This window comes from Mobula hypostoma, chromosome 10 (genome assembly GCF_963921235.1).
Source record: "Mobula hypostoma chromosome 10, sMobHyp1.1, whole genome shotgun sequence".
Classification (NCBI taxonomy): domain Eukaryota; kingdom Metazoa; phylum Chordata; class Chondrichthyes; order Myliobatiformes; family Myliobatidae; genus Mobula; species Mobula hypostoma.
Window position 1 is genome coordinate 117804615 of NC_086106.1, and position 13066 is coordinate 117817680.

The 13066-nt window shown below is 38.9% G+C and overlaps 1 protein-coding gene across 2 annotated transcripts; it reads left to right on the forward strand.

The window, feature by feature from the left end:
* Positions 1 to 553: 553 nt before the first annotated feature.
* LOC134353422 (ankyrin repeat domain-containing protein 46) lies at positions 554 to 12611 on the forward strand. Of its 2 annotated transcripts, XM_063061456.1 has the most exons (4): positions 554 to 911; positions 7895 to 8053; positions 11122 to 11181; positions 11607 to 12611. In XM_063061456.1, exons 1-4 carry the CDS (start codon positions 601 to 603, stop codon positions 11821 to 11823), a joined length of 747 nt encoding a protein of 248 aa, XP_062917526.1. In that variant the 5' UTR covers positions 554 to 600; the 3' UTR covers positions 11824 to 12611. The 2 variants fall into 2 exon arrangements, with proteins under 2 accessions (XP_062917526.1, XP_062917527.1); XM_063061457.1 differs by lacking the exon at positions 11122 to 11181.
* The last annotated feature ends 455 nt before the right edge of the window (positions 12612 to 13066 follow it).

Consider the following 13066-nt stretch of genomic DNA (forward strand, 5'->3'; position numbering starts at 1 on the left):
TGTCTGTAAGGAAACAAATCTCAATATTCTAATGTATACATACATACTTTGATAATAAATGTACATTGAACTTTGATAGAAATATATAAAATTGTAAAACATAGATAGTCAGAATAATTTTACCTTGGATAGGGCTGTCAAAAAACAAGAGGTGTAGGGTCAAGGTGTGAAGGATTTTTAGAGGGGAGCTAAAGGTTATGCTTTATGTGCAAGATACAATCACTGTTAAGAGATATTTAAACAAGTACTTCGATAGACAAGGCATCAGAGGATGAAAAAAAAACAAAGCAAATACTATTTTTGTGTGTTTTGAGTATACTTTGGATAGGAAGGAAACAAGAAGGAGCAGCCCACCAATTATTATGAAATAATAAATTGCTAGAAACTCTTAAAAGGTCAGGCAGTGTTTGTGTGAGAGAAAACCACAATTTCAGACAGATGTTTCATTAATTTCCAACAATAGTCACCTACTAGGTAGTTCACGAGTTTTGGTTCTTGCTCTCGCCTTAGTTGGTTGCCACGGGTGATGTACTGAGCCTGCGCATTGTGGGTGGTGTACTGAGCTTGCGCGTTGCGGGTAGCGGCTCACGGAGGGCGATAATGTCGTACGTTTTCATCAACGATTCGAGCCAGACCGGAGTGCCGCTGCTTCAGGCCTGCATCGACGGCGATGTCGCCTACGCCAAGCGACTGCTGGAGAGTGGCTTCGACCCCAACATTCGCGACGCCCGAGGTCGCAGCGGCTTGCATGTGGCCGCCGCCCGGGGCAACGTCGACATCTGCCGCCTGCTGCACAAATTCGGCGCCGATCTGCTCGCCACCGACTACCAGGGCAACACGGCCCTGCACCTGTGTGGCCACGTCGACTCCATCCAGTTCCTGGTGTCCAACGGCCTCAAGATCGATATCTGGTGGGTGCCTGTGGGCTGGCCCGGCATCTGGGCAGCTCACTGTGAGACCACTCATCCCCTTCCCACCCTTCTGTGCCTCCACCGACCACCGCCATCACCCTACCCGACACCTCACTTCCCTCTGTTGTGTTACTCTTTGTGGAGGCTTGCTGTGCTGAAATTGGCTGCTTGGTTTCCTGATATATAATTAAGACTGCATTACTGGTTGCAAAGTGCTTTGGGCCATTCTGAAAGGATGTAAAATGTAACTGATGTTGCATTAATACAATTGACCTTCAGCCTAAACAGCTTTTTGCGAATAAGAATTTCACTATGTACAAAAATTAAGAAATAGAAATAGGGTAGGTTTAGCCCCTTATTCATGTTGTCAACTGATCTTTTATCACCTGGCCTTTTAGCTCACTGTTACTCTGCTGTACTGACTCTAGTTCCCTCGACTCTCCTTCACTCCAAATGTTAAAATTCTTAATGCTTCCTGCATGTAATTCTCTCAGGTTTCTCTATTGATTTGAAATTAATCACAGAAAATGCTAGAAATATTCTACAAATACTGCCTGATTTTCTGAGCGGAAAAAGAATAACATTTCAGGTTGATTGTATTGCTGCTGGCCCCGTCTTAATTTCCAATAAGAACTTGGACAATCCAGTGCCGTATGTCCACTTTTTTGTCCAATATTGCTGAGTGCTTGTGATAGTTTATATAATACACACATTTTAGCCAGGGGTTGGTGAATCTGTAGAATTCGTTGCCACAGGTGGGCGTGTAGGCCGGTCATTGGGTGTATTTAAGGCGGAGATTGATAGAATCTTGATTTGTCAGGTCATGAAGGGATTTAGTGAGAAGGCAGGACATTGGGGCTGAGAGTGAAATGATGAAATGGCAGCGCAGACTCGATGGGCCCAGTGGCTAAATTCTGCTCCTGTATCTTATGGTCTAAATCTCATGTCTTGAATGTATCCTGGAACTTGGCATCTAAGTAGAATGTGACAAAGGTTTTCAAATTTATCAGTAAAACTATGTATTAAGTATTGTATAAGATTTCATTCTAATGCAACCTTTTTAAAGTGAAGTGTTGCAAATATCCCAGCAGACTGCAATAAACCAGAGCAACACACACAAAATGCTGGAGAAACTCAGCAGGTCAGGCAGCATCCATGGAAATGAATTAAACAGTTGCATTTTGGACCAAGACCCTCAGGACTGGAAAGGAAGGGGGAAGATGACAGAATAAAAAGGTAGGGGAAGGGAAAGAGGCGAGCTGGAAGGTGATTGGTGAAGCCAGGTGGTAGGAAAGATAACGGTCTGGAGAGGAAGGAATCTGATAGGAGAGGAGTGGACCAGAAGAAAAAGGGAAGGAAGAGGGGACCCGGGGGAGATGATAGGCAGGTGAGAAGAGGTAAAAGACCAGAGTGGAGAATAGAAGAAAAAGCTATAAGCCAGTGTTGTAACAGTACAAATTGATAGCAGCTATGAATTTGCCTTTCAGTATAGTGTGTTTTTTTTATATACTTGAATATACAGGTTATTTTATATTGATGTGCTTGCTAGTTTGTAGCAATGCCTTCCCCACACAGTTTATTTACAAATTTGTCATTCAGAAATGTGTGAGAAGGAGCAGGTTGGTTATTTTTTCTCGAGGATTGAGATGGTGGTTACTGACCATCATTAAAGATCTATCAGTGGAGATGTGGACAAGTGGCTAATACCCTCAGTTTTGTCGATTAAGTTGTTGATGTACTGACAAAATATCATTTGAAATTATTTGACCATAAACTATCCATAACCAAATACAAGGAGTGCATTATGCTATAATTTTAGTGACTTGCAGTGATGTACATGGCTCTGCGTAGCCTCATAAACACAAGAGATTTTGCAGATGCTGGAAATCCAGAGCAACACACACAAGATGCTGGAGGAATCCTGCAAGTCAAGCAACATCTGTAGAGAAGAATAACCCATTGACATTTCAGACCAAGACCCTGCTTGATGAATGGTCTCGGCCCGACTGTTTATTCCCCTTCATAGATGCTACCTGACTTGCTGAGTTCTTCCAGCATTTCTTGCATGTTGCTCTTTATGGCTTCAACTGAAAATGTTGGCTTGGTTAGTATAGCACAGCTATTAGATTTTTTTAGGTGCATACCTTTTAGTGCAGCAGCTTTTGTGGCTGTGCTAGATATTCGGGCCACAGTTCAGGCACCACTCCAGTTTTCATTTACCAAGAGGGGAAAGGGAAATAGTTAATGTTCTCCTTCCATAAATACTTCCTGACCTGATGAATGTTTTCAGCACACTAATTTTATTTTAAACATAAATATAAATTAAACACTGGCTTATAGTCCTGATGAAGGTTCTCAACCTAAACGTTGACTCTTCACTTTCCACTGTAGACACGACCTGACTTGCTGATTTCCTCCAATATCTTGTGTGATGCAGATAACATGCTAGGGTACTCTGAGCAGTTCACTTCATAATGAATGTTGTAGAATTAAGCTTTGTACAGTATTTAACATTTCATTGTGAAGGGTGTAAATCTGGTACTTTCATGTGCAGAGGGTTGTGAGTTCCAAATTCCAAATTAATGACAAGCGATACAGAGTTGGCAAGTGTGGAAGTGCATTCTGATTTCAGTCTCTTTATTTTTTTTATTTGTGTTTTCCAAGTGGGAGTCTTTTTTAACATTTGTACTGGAAAAATATCAGGCCTGTATGACTCCATGACTGCCTTAAAACAAGGTAGAAAAGAACTTGGATGCTGAACCCATTGTTTTTTTTTCAAGTTTGTTACTCTTTACAGTTGCCGGTAGGCCTGTTGGGATTAAAACTGACAATGAATCTGATTTATAAATGATCCTGTGACTGAAAGGGTTAACATATGAGGAGCATTTGATGGCTCTGGGCCTGTATTCGCTGGAGTTTAGAAGAATGAGTGGGGAATCTCATTGAAACCTATGGAATATTGAAAGGCCTTGATGGCGTGGACATGGAGAAGATGTTTCCTGTAGTGAGGAGAGTCTAGGGCCAGAGGGCACAGCCTCAGAATAGAACAGTAAAGAAGCATTTCTGCAGCCAGAGAGTGGTGAATTTGTGGAATATATTGCCAGACAGCTGTGGAGGCTATATCTAAAGCAGAGGTTGATAGGTTCTTGGTTAGTTAGGGTGTCATAGGTTACGGGGGAAAAGCAAGAGAAAGGGGTTGGGGGGGATAATAAATCAGTCATGATGGAACAGTGAATCAGACTTGATGGACCAAAAGGTCTAATTCTGCTCCTATGTTTTATGAAAATTTTTAAAAAACCTGCAGATTCTGGATATCTATTTTAAAAGCAAAATGCTGGAAACATTCAGCAGGCAAGGCAACAACTGTGGAATGGGAAAGAGTTAATATTTCTGGTCAAAGTCTCTTCACAATCCAGTTGACACTGCAGGATTGGTGTAATGTTTAAGAATTGATACGTTATATGGTTGTATTTAAGCACACAAGCCCATCAATTGAATTGAAAATAATCTATTAACCTAGGATAAAAATAATCTTGCAGACTGTATCTCCTCTAATTGAACTTGAAGAAGGAACAGGTTTTGTCTATAAAATGCATAAACTTCTCTGATATGAAGACTTTCAAGATTCTTTTGACTTATGGTTGCTAATCTTCCTTGTGGAAATTCAGGTAAATTCTTGGTGTGAATTAAAGGTCGGTAAATTACTCTTTAATTATTGGTTCTGACCTTTGAATGTATTTTATGAAAACAGACTCGTTGAGACTGATTTGGTTTTTTTGCTTTAGTTTTTTTCCTTCAGATTCTTGCATCTGCAGTTTCTTGGGTCCCTATTTGTTTTCTTTCATATTTTATGTCCAATAGCCTGGATTCCATTTGCGTGTATGAATTTACCATGATATCCCATTCTCTTACTCAACCCCAGTATCATTTCTGTAGTTTGATTCACAGAGAAACAAATGATCTGTGCAGTTAAAATTCTCATACGTTCTGCTACTCTAACTTTAACACTTCAGTTAAAGATGCATATTAGCAAACTGTGCTGCAGCCTCTTATTATTTTGATTTCCATAGAGAATGTAACATGGCACCTCTGATCTGACAGCACTATATGGTTCTGAACTTAGTTGTTATTTTGTTGTCGAGGAACAGTTTTTAATATTAGAGTGAGTGACAAGACCAAGAATCCAGCCTCTCAGTTCATGGTAAGTTAACTCAACATCTGTAAATTTTACACCAAAAATGGTTGGAAATACACAGACTCAGTCAGCATCATTCTAAGAATAAGTGTATGTTCATTTTCTAGGTAGGCAAATGGAAGTTGTTTTTTATTCAAATCCCCAACTTAAAAATCCAGTGGCAATAAAATAATTCCAAATTGGTTTGTATCATACCGTAATTTTTATGAAACACCCTTGGTTAATGGTAAAGGTGCTTGACATAAAAAATGTTGAGAACCCACCCTTGGTATAGGTTAACAACTGTTAGTGCATTTCTTATTTTAATGAGAGAAATTGTGAAAAAAACATTTTTTAAGAAAAATAAGGCAATACAATTCGAGCAGCACACACAAAATGCTGGTTAGTCCTGACGAAGGGTCTCGGCCCGAAACGTCGACTGTACTTTTTCCTATAGATGCTGCCTGGCCTGCTGCATTCACCAGCATTTTGTGTGTGTTGCTTGAATTTCCAGCATCTGCAGATTTCCTCGTGTTTGTGCAATACAATTTGATTTGAGTCCCCTTGCTTTAACTGTTTCCTGCCTCACTGTTCTGTTTGCAACACATTAATTCAGACAAGTTAAATTCAAACCTCAGAAACAATATTTCTGCCTCCCTTGACCGACTATTGTTCTTTACCTTCACACATTGATTCAGTAACTTTTCCCTAATGGCAGTTGGTAGCTGGGTGCAGTGGAAAAGCTGACATTTTGTGATGTGCTGTGTTTTGATTGGAACAGCTGTCTTTCCATACTTGGCTTGTGGAACTGCAATGTATTATCATCAGTTTTAGATTGAATTTGGTTCCTAGTTGTTAGTTTCGGTTCTTGAATTTATTTAGTGCCTCTGTTCTTTTGGGTAAATGCTCCTCATTTTTTTAATGTATCTTTTATTTCTCTTCTGTTACTGGTCTGTGGTTAGAAGAAGACCTGTAGGCCACCCCAAAGTGTTGCACATCCAAATGACACACTTTCAAAATACAGTTGCCATTTTTGAAAATACAGCAGCCAATTTGTGTGAGCAAGCTTTCACAAACTCCAAAGAGGTAATGACTGAGTTTGCTTTAGTTGATTGAAGAGAGAAATATTGACCATGATATCATTGTTCAGAACAGTGCTATGGGATCTGTGCATCGGGGTGGGTAAACAATTCCTTGTTGCAACATCTTTTAACCTTTTCAGGCACAAGGTTGAAAGAAAAGTGGAGGGTTATGTGAAAGGGAAGGGTTAGATTGATCTTGGAATAAGTTAAAAGGTTGGCACAACATTGTGGGCTGAAGAGCCTGTACTATGCTGTACCTTTCTATGTTGCCTTACCACATCATGGAAGGAGATTGAGGCTGTGCTGGCTCACAGAGCTATCCATCCTCCCACCAATTGTCCCTGCAATCTATTCTACTTTCCTTTCCCAGTTTTACCAATCACCTACAATGGCGGCCAAACAGCCTTTATGTCCCAGGTGCAAAATCCAGAGGAAGCCCCTGTGGTTACAGGGACAACATGGAAACTTCGAAAATACAGCACCTACAGTCGGGATTGAACTTGGGTCGCTGGAGCCATGAGACTATGCCACGGCACCACTCCCTTGGTACTCTGTACCCTGTTACTGCGTGGGAATGTCTGCCTTAGTTTTGTGCTCCAATCCTTGGCAAGGAATCTAAACCTCCTCCCACTTGATTCATCATGGGGATTGACAGAGCTGACAGTATTCTGCTGAGTGTGTTAGTTTACGTGATTCTATCGTTTGTACTGTAGATGTGGCTGCAGGTATGCATAATCAATTTTTTAAAATAAAGCATCTCTATTTTGATATGAAGAACACTATAATGATGAGAACATAGAACGAACAATAAAAAGAGGCCCATACTTCAATTGGTATCTTGTCTTGAATACTGTTCCTGTTCTCAGTGGCACTGTCAGTTCCATAATTGAAGATCAAATTCAAAAGTTTATTGTTACACATGTATATAGCTAAGTGAAACAATATTCCTCTGGGACCAGGGTGCAAAACACTGTGTGTGTGTGTGTGTGTGTGTGTGTGTGTGTGTGTGTGTGTGTGTATATAAAATATGTACAACACATAAAATAAAATAATATTAACTCAATAATATTAATAGCATTAATAGATAATATCAAAAGATACTTATGGTTATAGTATAATATAACCCGAAGTTCTTCATTTCCTCTTAATTATTTTATAATGAAGTGAAGCACATTTTGTAATCATTTGGTGACTTAAACTATTTTTTTTACAAGTATGATTTAGGAATGTGTTTCTTCATAAGAAATATGAATTGATGGTAACCGCCTTTAAAATAATGCTCTAAGTATTTATTTGTCCATATTTGGCTTGTTCTAAGGTCGTGAGAGGTAAAATGTCAATGCAATCTTTCTTTAATGGATACTCCTGGGAAAACTTTTAATATCTGCCTTTTGACTTAGGACTGAAAACCCTATCTTTGCTTTTCGTTAAAATTTTATACCTCTGGCTGAATAGCAGCAACTTCAGATTATTTTTGAACTGAGAGATTTTGCCTGTGTACTTGAGGTTCTAATATTCTAATGGAGGGGAACTAAAATTTAATTGGCCCTTTTGTTCATTGTAAGTCTGTTTCGTTGTCATATTTGATGCCTAAGATTAAGCCAATATTTTTATGTGTCTTGATTAAAAATGTATAAGTAACAAGTGATGGGAGCAGTTACTGGAAACAATCTAGAATGCTGTTTTGCATGAATACAAATCATTTTTTTCATTTTGTGGTAACTCAGCAACCATCATGGTGCTACACCACTTGTATTGGCAAAACGTAGAGGAGTAAACAAAGATGCAATCAAGTTACTGGAGTCACTGGAAGAGCAGGAGGTGAAAGGATTCAATCGTGGAACTCACTCTAAACTAGAGATCATGCAGACTGCAGAAAATGAGAGGTAAAGATGGAATTGTCAGAAAAACCTGGGTTGCATGGATAATTTTATGGTGTGTATTAAATATCTTTGCATTAATATTGAGAATACAAACTTCCGCAAAATTAGCCTTTGCCAATATTGTTTTAAGGACGCTTTTCTGTTCATTGTTTCACTAGCTTTAATTAAATGGTGTGCAAATGTTTAGATTTAGGTTGCAAACACCACCATTGAATTTTAGGTTTTTAGTTCTAGTATAAGCGATTCTTGGCCTTCCTACAAGTTTTGGCCAAAGCAGCTTTTTAGTTGGTACTAGCAAAAGGCATCACGTTCACCCTGCTCCTCCCTTATATTTCAGTCCCTAATTGCTGCTTCTCCATCAAGTAAGGCAGCTCCTTGACTCTGGCTCAGCTGAGATCATGAATCTGTTTTGTGGTACATGCATTGGTTATGTCATTTTGTAAAGGTACGCTTCAATACCCTGTTTCTTTTATCCATATTATGATTTGAAAATCAAAGGTTCAAGGTTGAAAGAAAATTTATTATTGAAGTTCAATGTACATTTATTATCAAACTATGTATACTATATTCAACTTGAGATTCGTCTCCTTACAAAACAAAGAAACTCAGTAAATCTAGTGAAAGGAAGATTGTCAAACACCCAATGTGCAGAAAAAATAACAAATTGTGCAAAAGATAAAGGTAAGCAAATAACATTCAGAACTGAAGTTCACAAAAGGGAGTGCACTGCTGTGAAGTCAGTCATCACTGCGTCCGATCCAGGAACCAGTAGTTGCAGGCCACAGCCTCAGTTTGGCGCAGGGACTAGTGAACGCTACAGAGCAGCGAGCTAAGTGAGTGGGCAAGGGTCTGGCAGATGGAGTACAATGTTGGTAAATGTGAGATCATTCACTTTGGATGGAAAGATGAAAGAGCAGATTATTATCTAAATGGTAAAAAATTGCAGCATGCTGCTGTGCAAAGGGACTTGGGGGTGCTTGTGCAAAAAGATTGGTTTGCAGGTGCAGCAAGCTATCAAGAAGGCAAACAGAATGTTGGCCTTCATTGCTAGAGGGATTGAATTCAAGAGCAGGGAGGTCATGATGCAACTATACAGGGTACTGGTAAAGCCGCAGCTGGAGTACTGTGTGCAGTTCTGGTCTCCATACTTGAGGAAGGTCTGCTTTAGAGGCAGTGCAGAGGAGGTTCACCAGGTTGATTCCAGAGATGAAGGGGTTAAATTATGAGGAGAGATTGAGTCGCCTGGGACTATACTCTCTGGAATTCAGAAGAATGAGAGGGGATCTTATAGAAACATACAAAATTTTGAAAGGGATTGTTTCCACTAGTAGGTAAGACTAGAACTAGGGGACTTAGCCTCAAGATTTAGAGTAGTAGATTTAGGATGGAGATGAGGAAGAACTGCTTTTCCAGAGTGGTGAATCTGTGGAATTCTCTGCCCAATGAAGCAGTAGAAGTTATCTCAGTAAATATACCTAAGACAAGGTTGGATAGATTTTTGCATAGTAGGGGAATTAAGGGTTATGGGGAAAGGCAGGTAGGTGGATATGAATCCATGGCCAGATCAACCATGATCTTATTGAATGGTGGAGCAGGCTTGACGGGCCAGATAGCCTACTCCTGCTCCTATTTCTTAAGTTCTTAAGAGCTGAACTGGCTTATACCTTGCCTCTAGCCCTGACACCATGACCTTTTCAATCAGGCCGGGCACTTAAATTGTCCAAACCTCAGGTTGTTCGTCACTTTCAGACCCGGGCCCTGGCATTTCGATAATGCTCTCAGGCCTGTGCCTCGCTATTTCAGTTCGGCCTGTATCCAACCTTTCCAATTTGGCCCGGCATTTAAATCGATCAAACCTTGGATCTCTCCTTGCTCTCGGGTCCAGAACATATGGTACGTATAAGTCCCCATATACTACCATGAGATTTATTTTCTTGAGGCATTCACTGTAGAACAAAGAAATACAACAAAATCAGCGAAAATCAATGACAAACAGCCAATGTGCAAAAGACAAACTATGCAAATACAAAACAAATAATAAAAAAACAGAAAATAACATGTATATCATTAAAAATGCAGGAGAGACTGCCCTTTTTCAGTTAACATTTGTAAATTAATCCTCAGTGGCTGGTTTAGTTGATTAAAAGGGTGGTTTGCTCTTAGGGATGCCTAATTGGAAAAGCCCAAGTGTATTGTTTCGATTAAGCAGATGTATAATACATTGTGTAGTGGGTTAAAGGAATGTAAAAGAGAATAAAGGAAGTTCAAGGAGGAATTTTTTTGTGTGTGATTTAGGAAGTTGAGAGGATCAATAGAGAAGGAATACTCACTGCTGGTAAGAACAAGGGACTAATCTTTGAATCGGAGCCAGTTCATATGGGGGAAAAGTTTAGCAAAATGTGGTAAATGTGTTTATCTTTTCCAGCCAAGGATGATGAGGGATATGCCACTAGCTTATGCAGTTTTGACTTCAACTTATTCTTCCTTTATGGGCAAGGAGATTTCATTAACTAGGTTTCTGAAATCATTCAGGTTCATTTATTTATCATATCTACATCAAAACATACAGTGAAATGTTAACAGCCAAAACAACCTAAGAATGTGCTCGGGACAGCCCTTAAGGGTCACCACACATTCTGGCACTAACATACACATAAAGTTATCTTTATGAATTGAATGAATCATTTAAGGAAATTGAGCTTAATTATGGTTAAGTAGGTGGTTAATTTGGAGGTTCTTTCTCCTGTAGGACTATTAGTTTTTGTGGTAGTTGTATAGAGTAAAAGCAATGGATTAATACTGGTAATGATCTAACATTATTCCCCTGATCACTGCTCACAAATAAAGCACACATCCTTTAAAATACCCCACTCAGCTTCCCCCAACCCCGTTAGATTGCCTTTATATGCCAATGCTTGATATCACAACATCTGGTATGCAGATTCTCTATCCTCCATACTAAGATGACCCTGATCTCAGTTGTACATTGTAGGAATATACTGAGTTAAGGATTGATGCTTCCCCAGCAGTAGGGGGGAGTTGTTCCCTAATTACTCTCTTGCCTCTTCTAGTGAGCAGGAGACTCAGAACATCATCCTCAGAGGTTGGGAAACAGAACATCAGCCCCTCAGGTAAAGTTGGTGTGTGGTTTGCCAAAAAAATAATTTGAACGTATGTACAAAATAAAACCTCTTTTATTACTCAGTTGATTTAAAAATTAATCTCTTGATTTCTACATGTACAAGTGACTCTGCATTTCAGCCATTAGGGTAATGGAAATTTGCCAGAGATTCAAAATTTGAGAATTAAATTCCCTCGTACAGTATTGTGTGAGGAAGACAAAAGTAGGTAAATACCCAAATCAATTTTTTCTCATATTTTCTAGTCAATGTGCAGATGATGTGGCTTTGCGCTACGGAAAATCATGTTACAGGTTTTACCCCCTGTAATGCAGAGATCACCTGCATTTGCTTCATGACAGCTCAACTGATGGTTTAAATTTAACTTGTAATTAACCATATTTTGATATATTGTATGCAAACTTCTATTTTTTAAGTGCAATGGAGAGCCACTCACTGCTGAATCCAAATCTGCAGAATACAGAAGGCGTTCTTTCCAGCTTCCGATCCACCTGGCAGGAGTTTGTCGATGATTTGGGCTTCTGGCGGGTTCTACTACTCATTATTGTCATTGCACTGCTGTCTCTTGGCATTGCCTACTACGTCAGTGGTGTTCTGCCCTTTGTGGAAAACCAGCCTGAACTGGTACATTAAAATATAAACGGCGTCCAGCGTAATCAATTTGATATTCGTGCTGTCTGAGGTAGCATGTCAGAATGCTAGCAGACTGGCCAGCATCTGATACTGCCATTCCAGTTACTAAAACATTTTACTACCGAAGGTCAGCACTTAACAGTCTTGGCATCAGTTATAAATCTAGTTGTTTTCACTTTTTCCAGCTTTTAAAACAAACACCGTTTTTGAAAATTGCGTCACTAATGAAGCTTATAAAGTCTTTATCCGTTAGAGTTGATCTAAAATGCAGTCTGAAGGCAGTACTTCGAACTGATTTACTCAAATTTCAAAATACGTTTTTTCACCTTTTGAACTTGTTTATATAATAGAGGTGAAAATTTCTGTTAAAACATTTTTGTTTCCTAGGTTTTCTCTTAAGGAATTATAGTAAAACATGTACAGACTGAAAAACTTAGCAATGGTGGCTTCATGCTTAAAGATTAACATAGTTATGGAATCATGGGCCCAATAGAATGCTCACTTTAATAATCACTGAACTATTTTAAAGTATTTAGTCCATAGAATGAAATACCTGATGTAGCAATATATCTTGTTTTGCCAGAGTAGCCATCTTCAGTATTGGGTTGACGAAGCCTAAGGATAGAGCAAAAAATGTGCACTTTTAACTGTAGTATTGTAAATTTTAATTGTATTAATGAAAACTGTTATTTGATGTACTGCAATAAATTTAAGTACCTGAACAATGTGTTGTAATTTATTTGAAGCAGTAAGTAAACTATGCAGCATCCATGTTTGTGAAATAGCAAATTAAAATAGTAAATAAATATATACATTTATAAGCTGTGTGAGAATTCTATGTCTCAGTAACCTGCTGCAGAGATTTGCTGACTATAATTATTACCTGAAGGCAGCCTGCAGGTGCAATATTACTATCCTCTATAACCTCTTCACATCTTGTCATGCTTTCTAGGCCTGCTGCAGATAGATAAACCAAAACATTTCATGAAAGTTTTTTGATGACAGAGCTTGTACTGTAAGTAGTGTAGGTGGACACATTAGTTACAAATGTCTTTAGATTAGACATAGTGGAATGGATTACAGTGTAAGCAACTATGAGATCATTCAACTTGATCCTAAAAAAAGATGGAACTACTGAATGTACTTTCTAAATGAGAAAAAACTAGGACCTGTGGAGATCGATTGAAACTTGAGATTTATTAAAATGTCATGGAATGATATAGAAAGAAATAATAGCATTGAT